This window comes from Squalius cephalus (assembly GCF_949319135.1).
Source record: "Squalius cephalus genome assembly, chromosome: 2".
NCBI classification, from domain to species: Eukaryota; Metazoa; Chordata; class Actinopteri; order Cypriniformes; family Leuciscidae; genus Squalius; species Squalius cephalus.
The window spans coordinates 6,569,170-6,585,521 of NC_137123.1; the positions used below are offsets into that span (position 1 = coordinate 6,569,170).

Sequence of the window (16,352 nt, forward strand, 5' to 3'; positions counted from 1 at the left end):
TGCGTCTGTGGAGGGAAAAGTCCGCTGTGCGCGGGTGCAAAATAGGAATGATACAGTCGGTGTACAAAGTCAATTGTGCTGGGTGCAAGATAGAGCCCCTCATGTTTCAAGTTTCATTCAATTATATGCTTAATTTATAAATGCATCACATAGATCTTGGATGGTTATAATCAGGGTCAGAAATTAATCAGGGCTTGAACTAGGTAAAAAAAATCGTCTGTTTTTATCTGGCATCTAATAATTATCTATGCATATTAAGTTATGGGTTTAAACACCATCCCTGCAAACAAGATATGTTCTAAGAATTTTTTCCATTAATTTGTAAAAATGTCATTTCTGAATGTTCTCTGAAAGATCAGAACGTCCAGTTTTTTAAATATTTTGAAAAAGGTTGAGGAGAACATTCCATTTGATCGTTTTGCAAAAGTTAAACTTAAATGTTCTCTGGCCATTCCGAAACAAGTACAACATTTAAAAAAAATGTTGCATTTAACCGTTTCAGGTCAAATAGTTCCATGAACGATGTATAGTTAATGCTTAGATGATAATTGTTTTATTAACGACACTGGAAGAACGTTTGTTCATAACTTTGAGAGAATGTTCTGAGAACGCTCTCTGCTCTCTGTACACCATTTGAACCAACTGCCACTGTAAATGTCGAAATAATGAAAGCCAAACATTTGTTCTGGAAGGCACATATTGACCATTAATAAAAAAGGTAATTTCTGAAACTGAAGTTCTTTGGTTTGATTAACAGTCAATGGAAAGCAATACGAGTGAGGCTGCTCACCTTCACACCCAAGGTCTAGTCTTGTGTTATGATCATATCCTTCAGGACACGTGCAGTTATAAGAGCCAACGGTGTTCACACACATCAGACCATCTGAGCATGCAAAATTCTCAAGACACTCATTGATATCTGTTGGGGAAACAGTTGGTATTAATTATAGTGTTTTAATCATAGTAGTCATAGTAATCATAGTTTATCCCATAAACCCCTCTCGTACCCACACACTGTCCGGTTGATGCTGTGAAATTGGGTGTTTCTGATTGAAATCCTTTATCACAGGTGCAGAAGTAACTTCCATGTGTATTGAAACACTGAGCGTTTTTGCCACACGGACTCCGCATCTCACACTCATCTTCATCTGTAAGAGAGGCAGGAATCAAAATCGAAATGTTGTTACAAAGTTTAATAACTACGGTTACACAAATTCCCTCTTTTGAGTGACATACAAAGCATGGTGATCAGTGTTTGCTTTTGTTGGGCTCTTGGCTTAAGTTTTGACCGTTTTTTTTTTTTTTTCCACATCCGTAGCAAACAATGTGAGAGGTGTTTTGACAATTCAGAGCCACCGAAAGACGAATATGAAAAATCGTATACGAAAAGTTCGGACTCAGCGTGCAATGACCTTTAATTAGTAATAATTTTGCGCTGTAATGTAAACACGGTTCATGTAACATAAACTGCAGTGAATTATTGGCATTAGAGAGTTCCATTCTTGTTTTATAAAGACATTTTACAAAATAAATCATTGTATAATGCTACCTGATGTTTGTGTTTTTTAGGGTCTGTGTTTTATGATTGACAAAGTGTGTTTATTGGGTGAAGGGTTTGCTTGTGTTCTGGAAGAATGAGTTGATTTGAGACATGAATGAAGTGTTTTGGTAGTTGTAGTGCATTTTGAATGTGAAATAAACTGCTGTTCCAAGATGAGAAGGTGTGAAGAGTTTTGAAAAAAAAAACTACCAAAGTATTGAGAAATGTGCGATTGTAAAAACTTTTTTAAAAACGAATATTATAGTTTCAAGGCACATTTTCTATGGCAAAGAAAGCCATGGAAAATTCTGGGGATGATCTGTTGGTTATTTACTGATTATGTCATCATCATATAGCAGATTCACAGATCTCATCCCAAGGTTTATCACTGATCTAAAGTGTGTTATTTTAAATATAGCTCATTGTTGTCCTAATCAGACGCGATGCGATTTCCAGCTGTCCAACCAGACTCGAGCCGAGACCAGACGAAATCAATCATAAATCACAGCCAATTGGAAGAGCGTGTGGGCGGGAAAAGTACATTATCAAATACATTATCAAGCGAAGATCGTTTTGTTTAGTTCTTCAGCACATGCATGAGTGCCGTTAAATTGATGTTTCTAGTCAGTTGTTGATTTTATTTTAAGAAACATTCTTTTTTTATGGACTGAAATGAAATAAGTTCCAATACTAATATACTCACATTATTAACACAGTATAAATATAAAATAGCAATTGGCCAATTTAAGACGGTTTCAATTCAGTGCAGGGTGTTATTATAGTAACATAGTTCATCTCTGCGCACATAAACACAACACAATTAGTCACACTTAAACTAGCACATATATTTTTTGAAAATTGCATTCTACTTGATCGCTCACCGATGCATTTTGACTGGTTGTTGCCGTAATTACTGTAACCTAAGTCACATTTGCAGATGAAGCTGCCTTCCTGATTTTTGCACTCTGCGTTTGTGCCGCAAACATCTGGATCTTTTTTACACTCATCGATGTCTGTGAGAGAGAGAGAGAGAGAGAGAGAGAGAGAGAGAGAGAGAGAGAGAGAGAGAGAGAGAGAGAGAGAAGACTGTCAGTCACATGAATGCAGATTCCTTTGATAACATCTTTTTATTTAATAATATTGCAATCGTTTTGATGTTAAGACAGCAGACACACACAGAATGTTATGATGTTTAATATGATTGTAAGCTCGCACTCGATCAGCCCAAAGTCCGGCATCCGACCAGCGCGGAAGGTCTCTACGTGTTACTGTCTTTTCTCGTGGCAAAGTATTTTTGATTAAATGAAATTCATTTGGAAATGTATTCTCACATTATTTCATCTGACTCCATAAATGAAAAGGTTTTAATGATATCTGTGGATCATTAAATGTGAGCGAATGTTTGACTATTCTTTTTAACTCTTTAATGAAAATAATGTCAAAGTCAGTTAGAATAATCAAATGTAACAATTTATTATGTCAGGTAAATCATCATGCCAATTTCATTATCAATTCAAAGATAATCGATACAAAACATCAAATGCTCTGGAACAGATGCGAACCTGACATTATAAATGAAGCTGAGAATCTCACTCTCAGCCTCTCGGGCTAATCTGAGATACAGAAAGGCCACGATCTTCTCGTTGTATTTAAGTATATAGACAGAAACTCCTTTCACATGGAAACATCTGCTAACAATGGGAATTTACATTTAGTGTTGACACCTTTTGGGGGGTAGGAGACCATTTGTCTAGAGACCACCTTCCTTTGTGTGCCAGCTATCTCTAAACTCTTAAAAACCTTATTACATTTTGTTTTAATTATTTGGAAATGAGACCTTTGTACCAGTCGCACTAATGGCAGGAAAACATATATAAATCATTGATTCTACTTTGTTATATTTAAAATTTTTCAGTCTATATACTGATATATTCAGCCTACTGATATATAGGCATGAAAAAGTGAGGGTACACTTGAGATCATCACTGTTTTAGGCCTATATAATTCCTAAAAAAAATGACCATGGGAAAATTCAGACATTTCAAAAATTCAGACATTTCAAATGATACCAAACATGTATAATACTCGATGATAATTATCCACATCAAACCATATGTATTTTTGGGTAATTTTCATGTGGTCTCAGCATGAGAGAGGTCAACTTTCCTGTGAACCACCTCGGGCCCTTTTTTAACGATCTGAAACACAAGTATCAAGCGCGAAACGCAAGTAACTTTGTGGGCGGGTCTCGGGCGCTTTTGCTATTATACCGACGGGATAAATGACGGGATAAATGCTACCAATGCAAATCTAAACTGGGTTGGTCTGAAGTAGCTTCATTACTCATAGGTGTGGTTTGGGTGTAACGTGAAATAAACCAATCAGAGCGTCAACTCACATTCCCTTTACGAGCAGACGCGCTTGTTCCATGGCGGATTGCTATTAAAACGGCGGATTTGCCAGGCGCACGCCAGGAGCGGTTCACAGCCGAGGAGGCCGACGTTCTCGTCAGGGCCGTAAAACACAGAGAAGTGAAGCTGGTGGTTAAACAGGCGTATGATAATGTGGGTAAATGTGTAAGCTAGATTTATGCTTTTATAATAAACTGTCTGTCTATCTATCTATCTATCTATCTATCGTAATAATGTATGATTTGCAAAAATGAAAACTACTGCTTCTGTGTAGATGAGAAAAGCAAAGTGTATGCGCGTTGTGCACACGCTACATTATGGCCAAGCATGCGCCCTTAAAATAGCATATGAATAACATGCATGTTTTTCCTGGTCAGTGGCGGAATTGTTTTCTAAACCTGCAAAATAGCATCATGGAACGTTTGCGCCGGAACATGCCTCCTCTTTGCGCTGAACCGCCCCCGGGAGCACAAGTGCATTTGCTAGTTCCCTTTCGAAAGGGAACTCGCACTGCGTCGAGTGACAGGTGTCTGAAATCACTCTCAAATCACGGCAATCACATTGACCGGCGACAGCCCGTGAATCATTAATGTGAATGATTAACGTGCGACCTGCAAGTATAAAAGGGCGCCTTGCAAACATGACAAACATCTTTTCGTCTTCAGGGACCGTCTGTTTGATTTATCGCTGGAAAAAAGTCATGGCAAAAAGAAAATGAAACGCACGGAGAAGGCTGAAAGCTTCCGGAAGTGTGCAGACCCGTGCCCAAGGTAATTGACGCCAGGTGATACACATGAACTGTGCGTTCTCTGTCTGGCTCTTGAGGGAGCCGTCTGTGCAAACTGTGAGCGTTGCGTTGAGAACGCTCCGCTCTCGTCTAGCCCTCTTCTCGAGTGAGGAGGGCTCACCATCTGTACCTCGTGGCTCAGGTCCCGCTCGCGCTGAGGCAGATCGGCGACTCGCGTCATGGGGTTCCCAGAGGGATCTTGCCGATCGCCTTGAGAGGGGTGTTAACCTCTCAGATGATTCGGCGGATGACGAGGGTGAGTTGCAGGTGGATGACGAAGAAGACTTTTCTCCGACTATTCCTGCAGCAGGTGCTCTTCAGGACGGGCAGGTGATGGATGATGAGGAGGTCAGTCAGGTGGATCCTGAACCCTCTCAGCCACCCTGCCCCGTGTATGCTGAGCTGCTGGATGTAATGGAACGCGCCACTGACAGGTTGCAACTGCCATGGCGGCGCGTTAGGGGAGAAGTTGTTCGTGGCAGGCTGGACGATCGATTTCTCCCCGGCCATAGACCACCAGCTCAGGCGAGCCTTCTGTTCCTTCCCAATCTCCATACAGAGATCGAGAGGGCATGGAAGAACCCATACTCTGCTCGGATCCACCGACATCAGTGGGCTAGTTTCGCTGATGTTGAGGGGATCGGCGAGTATGGGTATGTGTCGATGCCGCCCATTGACGAGACGTTTGCGAACCATCTCGTGTCTGGGCGGACGTCGACACTGAGTGCTCCAGCCCTGCCATCCAAACCGCTCAAGACCACAGCGCGTTTGAATGGCAGAGCATACACGGCAGCGGGTCAGGCCGGTGCTGCCCTGCACACTATGGCGGTGTTGCAGGCGTACCAGGCCGACCTGCTGGGGGATCTCGACCAGGGGGCAGGGCTGTCCCCTGAGGTGGTGGCTGAGCTGCGCTGCACCACAGATCTTGCTCTCCGGGCCACTAAACATACTGCCGCTGCGATCGGTCGATCGATGGCGGCAATGGTGGCCACGGAGAGGCATCTGTGGTTGAACATGGCTGGCATCGGGGAGAAAGAGAAGGTCTTTCTCCTTGATGCACCGGTTTCGCCCTCTGAACTCTTTGGCACCTCCGTGGAGGCGGTGGTCGGAAAGTTCAGGGAGGCGAAGGCGCGCTCAGCGGCGTTTACGACCTGTATACCGCTGAGATCCGGGTCCGAGCCCAGACAGGCGGGAGAGCCTGGCCCTTCACGGTCTGAGGGCCGTAGACAGCGCCAGAGAGCTAGTGTCGCCTCTCGTGCACCCCCTCCATGGAGGAGCAGGTCACAGAAGAGGCGTGACTCCCGCAGGAAGAAGAAGGATCTGAGGGAGGTGATCCAGTACAAACGCTCACAGTGTTAGTGACGGATCATCTCCTGGAGGTTGGTTACAATCCCAGCCCTCTCCTCTTTATCCCGACTCCCCAGGCATTTCTTACACCAGGCCTGGGGCTGGGCCGATGATGAGAACAACGTTCTGATGGCCCGCCTCAGCTTGGTTTGTGTTCATGCTCTTTCAGGCATGTAAAGTGATGGACCCCAGGTTCATAAAGAACTATCTGGCGAGTCTTCACTCCGCACGCCGCAGGTGAGCTGTCTGGTCTTCCTAAGAGTAATTTTTTGTGAAAAATAATACTAAAATGTATCTCTCTACAGACCTCGTTCCCTGTATAGAGCTATGGGGTCATGTCAATGGCATAAGGTAAGGTACATTTTTGGATTATTAAGGGCCCTGAAGTTCCCCTTTAGGTGGCTAGAATGATAGGAAGAAGCACCAGCTGTATGGGCTTCTCTTGTGTTGTGAAACTGTGTTAACTAGCTGTTAGCCACCTCAGGGTAGAGTAGTTGGTCTCTCTCTCATAGAATTTTTTTACCTGAGTTTTGACTGACGCTAGAGCTTCAGATAGATCTTATGTCCGGCCCACGGGTCCGTTTGACTTCTTCCTGAGTACATCGCCCCCTTGAGCTCTGTTTGGGTTTTCAGTGGGCTAAGCGATTCTGCAGCCCCTTTGTATGAAACATAGTAACTATTTTTCTAGTAGGGCTATGGCTCCTCCGAGCCCTTAGGTAGATCTATATTTGCAGGCAGGCCCTCTCCAGGGCCGCCTCTATAGCTGGCCTAGGCTGTGCCAGGGATAGTGGAGGCATTTCTGCTTAAACATTTCTGCCTCTGACCCTTCACTTTGTGAATGTAGGTTTCTAGCATCCCTGTATGACAGCCTCCTCCCTTGGGAGTCATTAGGCCAAGGCCCGCCCCCTTCTCTGCATTCTGGGGCGACAAGATTAATGCAGCGTGGTGCAGAGGCATGGTTTATAAAGTTCCTGGGGTAGGCCTCAAATAGGCCTCTCCGGTACAATGTGTCTTTATTGAGCAGGTTTCGCCTTATGAAGAGACTGGTTCTGTCTGCCCGACCCTGCCGTGCAGAACTAGCATACGGATCTGGGCCGCCAGTATAGGCTTCACTTACCTCGCTGAGCTACTGTTCGAGAGTCGGGTTGTAGGTGCTTGGCTCACAAACAAGCCCCGCTCCCCTAGGTTGGGCACAAATACATTTTCTGTCACCCCTAGAGCCGCTGGCAGGCCCGCACCCTGGTAAACCGCAGGGTGAGGTGGGAGTACTCCCCTGTGATACAGGATAGGTCTGAGTCCTCACTTTCAGTTCTGTATTATCCTACCTCGTACCACTATGGCTCAGGTCGAGCAGGAAGTTCTAGCTTTCACTTCTTCTTTGGTCGAAGTACGCTCACCTGAAGCCAGAGCATTGCCATGAGCTGACACCCATGCATATAGATGGTAGGCCCCTGACTCTGGGGCCTCCGTTGAGGCAGAGAGGCGTATGTTGTACTCCCCTTGTTTTAAGGGTGCTAGCTCTCTTGCTGAGTACACTGCCGTGGGCAATGTGATTAGGCACCAGGATTCTGTAGGCGCTGTGTTAACAGCTTATTTGCCAACGAAGGCTGCGCCATCAGGTAGTAGGCCTCAGCAGGCCTCCTTGAATGGACAGCCCCCGAGAGGGCGCTGTAGGACAGCTTACTTTACGTGGTTGGCCTTGGTGGTTCGGGCAGTTGACTCACTGATGGGTAGTAGGCCTTAAACAGGCCTCCTCGGAGGTGAGTCCCAACATTGTGGGACATACTTTATAGCCGCGACCAGGTAGCTAATCATATTAGGCCTCCTGTGGGTGGACTCAACAGTTATGTTGGTGCAGTATGATTCCCAACAGTGTACCTTTGTAGCAGTTTTGACTTGCTATCAGCTAGTAGGTCTGACCAGGCCTCCCTGATAGGCGAGTCCCCAGCCAGCGGGCCTTAGGCTTGGCTCAACTAAGGTGTTCGCCCCTGCTACTAGTTCCCTCCCGGAACTTCTTATTCAGCCTACAGCCTGGTTTGCCTACCAGGTGGACCATTGCTCCCCTCACTGAGGGTCATTATGAGTGTTTGGACCCCTGAGTCTGGTCAGATGGTCGTAGGCCTCTCTTGAGGTCTCCCAGTTAGATCAGCCCCTAGGCCTTCACAGGCCTCCTCAGTGTTTTGAAACACAAACAATGGGTAGATCCATGGATAGAGTAGAGAAACTCCCCTCGCTGGCAAGGGTTGTTAAGCACTATGCTGAGTCATACTCTCCAGGATATCCCGTCTCTGAGATCTGGGCCGAATGGTTCACTGCCTGCTTCGCAGTCCCTTGGTTTGGATGCCTTACCTATAGGCAAGTGTCCAGAGGCACTGTCTTCAGACAGACAGGAAGTGGCCAGACTGTAGTGTCTTATGTAGTGACACCAGGTCAGGCCTGCTTGGTGGCATTTCAGGTGGCACATTCCCCTGAATAGTGACTGGCTGGGGTTCCCTCAGGTTCCCTAGCCACATTCCCTAGAAGGGACCCCTTCTAAGTTGAAGTTGTGGTCCTAGGCCCTTGAGCAGGCCCAGGTAGACCTTTCACTAAACTATGTTTATGGAGGTTTTCTGTGGTATCATATAGCTTGGGCTATGACCGTAGGGAGTGCTGTCACTGACAGCCCAGTGTGACCTGAGGGTGAGTGGTTCTAGCATTTAATTTGAATTTGCTGGTTCTGACAGTTGTCACTGCCGCCTGGCAGGCACTCCCCTTAGCATGGCGCCGTGGGTATATCGTTCCCCAAAGCGTCATTCGACGCAGTGCGAGTTCCCTTTCGAAAGGGAACGTCTCAGGTTACGACTGTAACCTATGTTCCCTGAGAACAGGGAACGAGACACTGCGTCTCCTTGCCATGCCTCGGGGCCTGCCTACCAAACGGTCCCTTCAGACGATAAGGTGTTTGTCATGTTTGCAAGGCGCCCTTTTATACTTGCAGGTCGCACGTTAATCATTCACGTTAATGATTCACGGGCTGTCGCCGGTCAAAGTGATTGCCGTGATTTGATAGTGATTTCAGACACCTGTCACGCCTGAGGCGTTCCCCAAAGTGTCATTCGACGCAGTGTCTCGTTCCCTGTTCTCAGGGAACATAAGTTACAGTCGTAACCTGAGACGTTTACCGGCGTGCGTCTGTGGAGGGAAAAGTCCGCTGTGCGTGGGTGCAAAATAGGAATGATACATGGATACAAAGTCAATTGCGCTGGGTGCAAGATAGAGCCCCTCATGTTTCAAGTTTCATTCAATTATATGCTTAATTTATAAATGCATCACATAGACCTCAGATGGTTATAATCAGGGTCAGAAATTAATCAGGGCTTGAACTAGGTAAAAAAAAATCGTCTGTTTTTATCTGACATCTAATAATTATCTATGCATATTCAGTTATGGGTTTAAACACCATCCCTGCAAACAAGATATGTTCTAAGAATATTTTCCATTAATTTGTAAAAATGTCATTTCTGAATGTTCTCTGAAAGATCAGAACGTCCAGTTTTTTAAATGTTTTGAAAAAGGTTGAGGGGAACATTCCATTTGATCGTTTTGCAAAAGTTACTCTTAAATGTTCTCTGACCATTCCGAAACAAGTACAACATTTAAAAAAATGTTGCATTTAACATTTCAGGTCAAATAGTTCCATGAACGATGTATAGTTAATGATTAGATGATAATTGTTTTATTAACGACACTGGAATAACGTTTGTTCATAACTTTGAGAGAATGTTCTGAGAACGCTCTCTGCTCTCTGTAAACCATTTTAACCAACTGCCACTGTAAATGTCGAAATAATGAAAGCCAAACATTTGTTCTGGAAGGCACATATTGACCATTAATAAAAAAGGTAATTTCTGAAACTGAAGTTCTTTGGTTTGATTAACAGTCAATGGAAAGCAATACGAGTGAGGCTGCTCACCTTCACACCCAAGGTCTAGTCTTGTGTTATGATCATATCCTTCAGGACACGTGCAGTTATAAGAGCCAACAGTGTTCACACACATCAGACCATCTGAGCATGCAATATTCTCAAGACACTCATTGATATCTGTTGGGGAAACAGTTGGTATTAATTATAGTGTTTTAATCATAGTAGTCATAGTAATCATAGTTTATCCCATAAACCCCTCTCGTACCCACACACTGTCCGGTTGATGCTGTGAAATTGGGTGTTTCTGATTGAAATCCTTTATCACAGGTGCAGAAGTAACTTCCATGTGTATTGAAACACTGAGCGTTTTTGCCACACGGACTCCGCATCTCACACTCATCTTCATCTGTAAGAGAGGCAGGAATCAAAATCGAAACGTTGTTACAAAGTTTAATAACTACGGTTACACAAATTCCCTCTTTTGAGTGACATACAAAGCATGGTGATAAGTGTTTGCTTTCGTTGGGCTCTTGGCTTAAGTTTTGACCGTTTTTTTTTTTTTCACATCCGTAGCAAACAATGTGAGAGGTGTTTTGACAATTCAGAGCCACCGAAAGACGAATATGAAAAATCGTATACGAAAAGTTCGGACTCAGCGTGCAATGACCTTTAATTAGTAATAATTTTGCGCTGTAACGTAAACACGGTTCATGTAACATAAACTGCAGTGAATTATTGGCATTAGAGAGTTCCATTCTTGTTTTATAAAGACATTTTACAAAATAAATCATTGTATAATGCTACCTGATGTTTGTGTTTTTTAGGGTCTGTGTTTTATGATTGACAAAGTGTGTTTATTGGGTGAAGGGTTTGCTTGTGCTCTGGAAGAATGAGTTGATTTGAGACATGAATGAAGTGTTTTGGTAGTTGTAGTGCATTTTGAATGTGAAATAAACTGCTGTTCCAAGATGAGAAGGTGTGAAGAGTTTTGAAAAAAACGACCAAAGTATTGAGAAATGTGCGATTATAAAAACTTTTTTAAAAACGAATATTATAGTTTCAAGGCACATTTTCTATGGCAAAGAAAGCCATGGGAAATTCTGGGGATGATCTGCTGGTTATTTACTGATTATGTCATCATCATATAGCAGATTCACAGATCTCATCCCAAGGTTTATCACTGATCTAAAGTGTGTTATTTTAAATATAGCTCATTGTTGTCCTAATCAGACGCGATGCGATTTCCAGCTGTCCAACCAGACTCGAGCCGAGACCAGACGAAATCAATCATAAATCACAGCCAACTGGAAGAGCGTGTGGGCGGGAAAAGTACATTATCAAATACATTATCAAGCGAAGATCGTTTTGTTTAGTTCTTCAGCACATGCATGAGTGCCGTTAAATTGATGTTTCTAGTCAGTTGTTGATTTTATTTTAAGAAACATTCTTTTTTATGGACTGAAATGAAATAAGTTCCAATACTAATATACTCACATTATAAACACAGTATAAATATAAAATAGCAATTGGCCAATTTAAGACGGTTTTAATTCAGTGCAGGGTGTTATTATAGTAACATAGTTCATCTCTGCGCACATAAACACAACACAATTAATCACACTTAAACTAGCACATATATTTTTTGAAAAGTACATTCTACTTGATCGCTCACCGATGCATTTTGACTGGTTGTTGCCGTAATTACTGTAACCTAAGTCACATTTGCAGATGAAGCTGCCTTCCTGATTTTTGCACTCTGCGTTTGTGCCGCAAACATCTGGATCTTTTTTACACTCATCGATGTCTGTGAGAGAGAGAGAGAGAGAGAGAGAGAGAGAGAGAGAGAGAGAGAGAGAGAGAGAGAGAGAGAGAGAGAGAGAGAGAGAAGACTGTCAGTCACATGAATGCAGATTCCTTTGATAACATCTTTTTATTTAATAATATTGCAATCGTTTTGATGTTAAGACAGCAGACACACACAGAATGTTATGATGTTTAATATGATTGTAAGCTCGCACTCAATCAGCCCAAAGTCCGGCATCCGACCAGCGCGGAAGGTCTCTACGTGTTACTGTCTTTTCTCGTGGCAAAGTATTTTTGATTAAATGAAATACATTTGGAAATTTATTCTCGCATTATTTCATCTGACTCCATAAATGAAAAGGTTTTAATGATATCTGTGGATCATTAAATGTGAGCGAATGTTTGACTATTCTTTTTAACTCTTTAATGAAAATAATGTCAAAGTCAGTTAGAATAATCAAATGTAACAATTTATTATGTCAGGTAAATGTATCATGCCAATTTCATTATCAATTCAAAGATAATCGATACAAAACATCAAATGCTCTGGAATAGATTGCGAACCTGACATTATAAATGAAGCTGAGAATCTCACTCTCAGCCTCTCGGGCTAATCTGAGATACAGAAAGGCCACGATCTTCTCGTTGTATTTAAGTATATAGACAGAAACTCCTCTCACATGGAAACATCTGCTAACAATGGGAATTTACATTCAGTGTTGACACCTTTTGGGGGGTAGGAGACCATTTGTCTAGAGACCACCTTCCTTTGTGTGCCAGCTATCTCTAAACTCTTAAAAACCTTATTACCTTTTGTTTTACTTATTTGGAAATGAGACCTTTGTACCAGTCGCACTAATGGCAGGAAAACATATATAAATCATTGATTCTACTTTGTTATATTTAAAATTTTTCAGTCTATATACTGATATATTCAGCCTACTGATATATATGCATGAAAATGTGAGGGTACACTTGAGATCATCACTGTTTTAGGCCTATATAATTCCTAAAAAAAATGACCATGGGAAAATTCAGACATTTCAAAAATTCAGACATTTCAAATGATACCAAACATGTAAAATACTCGATGATAATTATCCACATCAAACCATATGTATTTTTGGGTAATTTTCATGTGGTCTCAGCATGAGAGAGGTCAACTTTCCTGTGAACCACCTCGGGCCCTTTTTTAACGATCTGAAACACAAGTATCAAGCGCGAAACGCAAGTAACTTTGTGGGCGGGTCTCGGGCGCTGTTGCTATTATACCGGCGGGATAAATGACTCTTGCGCCCAATGCAAATCTAAACTGGGTTGGTCTGAAGTAGCTTCATTACTCATAGGTGTGGTTTGGGCGTAACGTGAAATAAACCAATCAGAGCGTCATCTCACATTCCCTTTACGAGCAGATGCGCTTGTTCCATGGCGGATTGCTATTATAACAGCGGATTTGCCAGGCGCACGCCAGGAGCGGTTCACAGCCGAGGAGACCGACGTTCTCGTCAGGGCCGTAAAACACAGAGAAGTGATCATCTATCAATCTATCTATCGTAATAATGTATGATTTGCAAAAATGAAAACGGCTGCTTCTGTGTAGATGAGAAAAGCAAAGTGTATGCGCGTTGTGCACATGCTACATTATGGCCAAGCATGCGTGCGTGGGTGCAAAATAGGAATGATACATGCGTTGGTGTACAAAGTCAATTGCGCTGGGTGCAAGATAGAGGTAGGTAGGTAGGTAGGTAGGTCCTTTTATTGATTATTTAACAGGAAATTACAGTGTCACAGCAGCTTCATGACAGACATAACACCACATATTAGCTCAGTTTTATCCTGACATATTAAGTTAAAATATATATATATATAACAAACTACTATAGCAAACCATGCATAAACGAGACAAAGGTTATTTTTGTGCATTGTAGAGTCTTATAGCAGCTGGTAAAAAAGATTTCCTGTACCGCTCCGTCTTGCATACTGGTGCAATCAGTCTTTGACTGAAGGTGCTTCTGTTTATCACCTTCAGGGAGTGGAGAGGGTGTGTGGGGTTGTCCAGTATTGAGCCTAGTTTGTTTAATGCTCTGGTCCCTGCCACCTGCTGGACCGTCTCAAGTTCAGCCCCAACCACTGAGCTGGCCTTCTTGATGAGCTTGTCAACTCTGTTTCTGTCTGCTGTGTGAACTCCCTCTCCCCAGCATGCCACAGCGAAAAACAGAGCACTAGCCACCACTGTGTGATAGACCCTGCAGAGCAAGGGTTGGCAGATGTTAAATGTCCTCAGCCTACTTAAAAAAATAAAGTCGGCTTTGCCCCTTACGGTACACCACCTCCACATGACTCTTCCAGTCCAGCTTACTATCCAGCTGCACACCCAGGTACCTGTGATTGGCAACCTGCTCCACCTCGTTGCCCCTGATGGTGACTGGTGTTGGCTGGATCCTTCTCCTCCTCCCCCTCCTAAAATCCACCACTATCTCCTTGGTTTTTGTGGTATTGAGATGGAGGTTACTGTCCGCACTCCATTGTACAAAATTGCTGATTGCTCTTCTGTACTCCTCCTCATCGTCTCCATTGATGAGGCCGACCACTGAGGTATCATCTGAGAATTTCTGCAGGAAGCAACCATCAGTGTTGTATTGGAAGTCCGCCGTATAGATGGTAAACAGAAACGGAGCTAGCACAGTTCCTTGTGGTGCTCCTGTGCTGCTTAGAATGGTACTTGAGACACTGTTCTGTAGGCGCACATACTGTGGTCTGAGGGATAGATAATCCAAAATCCACAAGACCAATGATGGATCCACCTTCATCTTTCCCATCTTCTCCCCTAACAGACGAGGCTGGATGGTATTAAAGGCACTTGAGAAGTCAAAAAAAGTGATCCGCACAGATGCATCAGAGGTGTCCAGATGTGTATAAGCCCTCTGCAGCATATAGATGAGGGCATCATCTACACTGATGTTAGACTGATATGCAAACTGTAAGGGGTCCATTTTAGTTGACACACTAGTCCTAATGTGAGAGAGGACAAGTCTCTCAAATGTCTTCATGACATGTGAGGTGAGTGCTACCGGTCTGTAGTCATTATGATGGGTGGGATGATTTTTCTTCTTTGGGACAGGGACCAGGCAAGATGTTTTCCACAACCTTGGGACCATCTGTAAACGCAGGCTCAGGTTAAACTGGTGTGTTAAAATACCACATAGCTCTGCAGAGCAGGTCTTCAATAGTCTGGGGCTGATGTTATCAGGCCCCACTGCTTTCCTTGGCTTCAGACCACCCAGCATCGCCCTGGCCTGAGCTGGATGAAGAACCATAGGCGGGGCTGTTGGTGGGCTGCCATGGGATGTGAAGAGGGGGCTATAAGCAGATAATATCCCAGGAGTGTTGGGGAAAGGAGGGGGAGATGGAGAAGAGGCAGCTGTGGTCATTAGACCAGATGGAGGAGGCTGGGATGGTGTGGGACAGTCAAATCTGTTGAAGAATCTGTTTAGATCATCAGCCAGACTCTGATCACCATCAGGCAACGAACCGCCCTTCTGCTTCATGCCTGTGATCTTCCTCATTCCATCCCATACCTGCTTAACTCCATCTGGCTGCAGCTGTTGTTCTAGTTTCAGCCTATATGCTTCTTTCCCCTCCTTAATCTTGCCTTTCAGTAACTTTTTGGATTTCCTTAATTTTGTTCCTGTCCCCTTCCTTGAAAGCTTTTCTCTTCTCATTCAACAAGCCCTTCAAGCTGCTATTAATCCATGGTTTGTTATTAGGAAAACAGCGAATCACAACTGATGGTATTATGTCGTCATAGCAGAAACTGATGTAGTGAGTGATGCATTCTCTTAGGCCGTCAATGTCATCCCCATATTCCTCACAGAACACATCCCAATCTGTTGTCTCAAAACAGTACTTCAGAGCTTCGTCAGCTTCAGGAGACCAGCACTTCAATGTTCTGGTAGTGACAGGCAGCCTCTTGACAGCTGGGGTGTAGAAAGGAGTGAGGTGTAGCATGTCATGGTCTGAGCGCCCAAGAGGGGGCAGTGCAGTACATTTATATGCATTTTTCACACTGGCATACAAGAGATCCAGCGTTTTATCACCTCTCGTTGTGCACTCAACGAACTGTTTAAAAGTGGGCAAAGTCTTAGAGAGACTGACATGATTGAAATCTCCAGACAAGAAAATAAACGCGTGGATAATTGTCCTGAAGTCTCGCGACAGTGGTGTGTACCACGTCACAAACGGCTTCCGCCTTGGCAGATGGAGGGATGTAAACAACAATGGCAACTACCAAGGTGAACTCTCTAGGTAGGTAATATGGTCTTAAGCTGACCACTAGAAGCTCAATGTCCTTATTGCATACATGTTCTTTGATAGTTGCATGCTTAGGGTTACACCACTTGTTGTTGATAAGCATGAGAAGCCCTCCCCCTTTCTGCTTCCCGCTCATTGCGGTGTCCCTGTCAGCTCGTACCGTCCTGAAGCCGGTAAAACTGATCAGAGAGTCGGGCGTGTTGTTTGTCAACCACGTCTCCGTAAGGCATATAATGCTGCTCTCCTGAT

General features: G+C 43.7%; 2 protein-coding genes across 2 annotated transcripts in view; both read right to left on the reverse strand.

The window, feature by feature from the left end:
• The window catches only part of LOC307154798 (B-cell receptor CD22-like), a gene marked incomplete at both ends in the record, with an annotated part of 258,223 nt that overhangs the window by 100,139 nt on the left and 141,732 nt on the right, over positions 1–16,352 (reverse strand). The window lies entirely within an intron of this gene.
• Positions 1–16,352, reverse strand: part of LOC307154448 (uncharacterized protein) — a 79,865-nt gene that overhangs the window by 62,093 nt on the left and 1,420 nt on the right. Inside the window, exons 2-3 of the mRNA XM_079864396.1 lie at positions 10,255–10,395; positions 1,008–1,148 (exon numbers count right to left, since the gene is read on the reverse strand). Of these exons, the coding sequence (XP_079720522.1) occupies positions 1,008–1,148; positions 10,255–10,378 (265 nt within the window). The 5' untranslated portion in view covers positions 10,379–10,395. The remainder of the gene's footprint in view (positions 1–1,007; positions 1,149–10,254; positions 10,396–16,352) is intronic.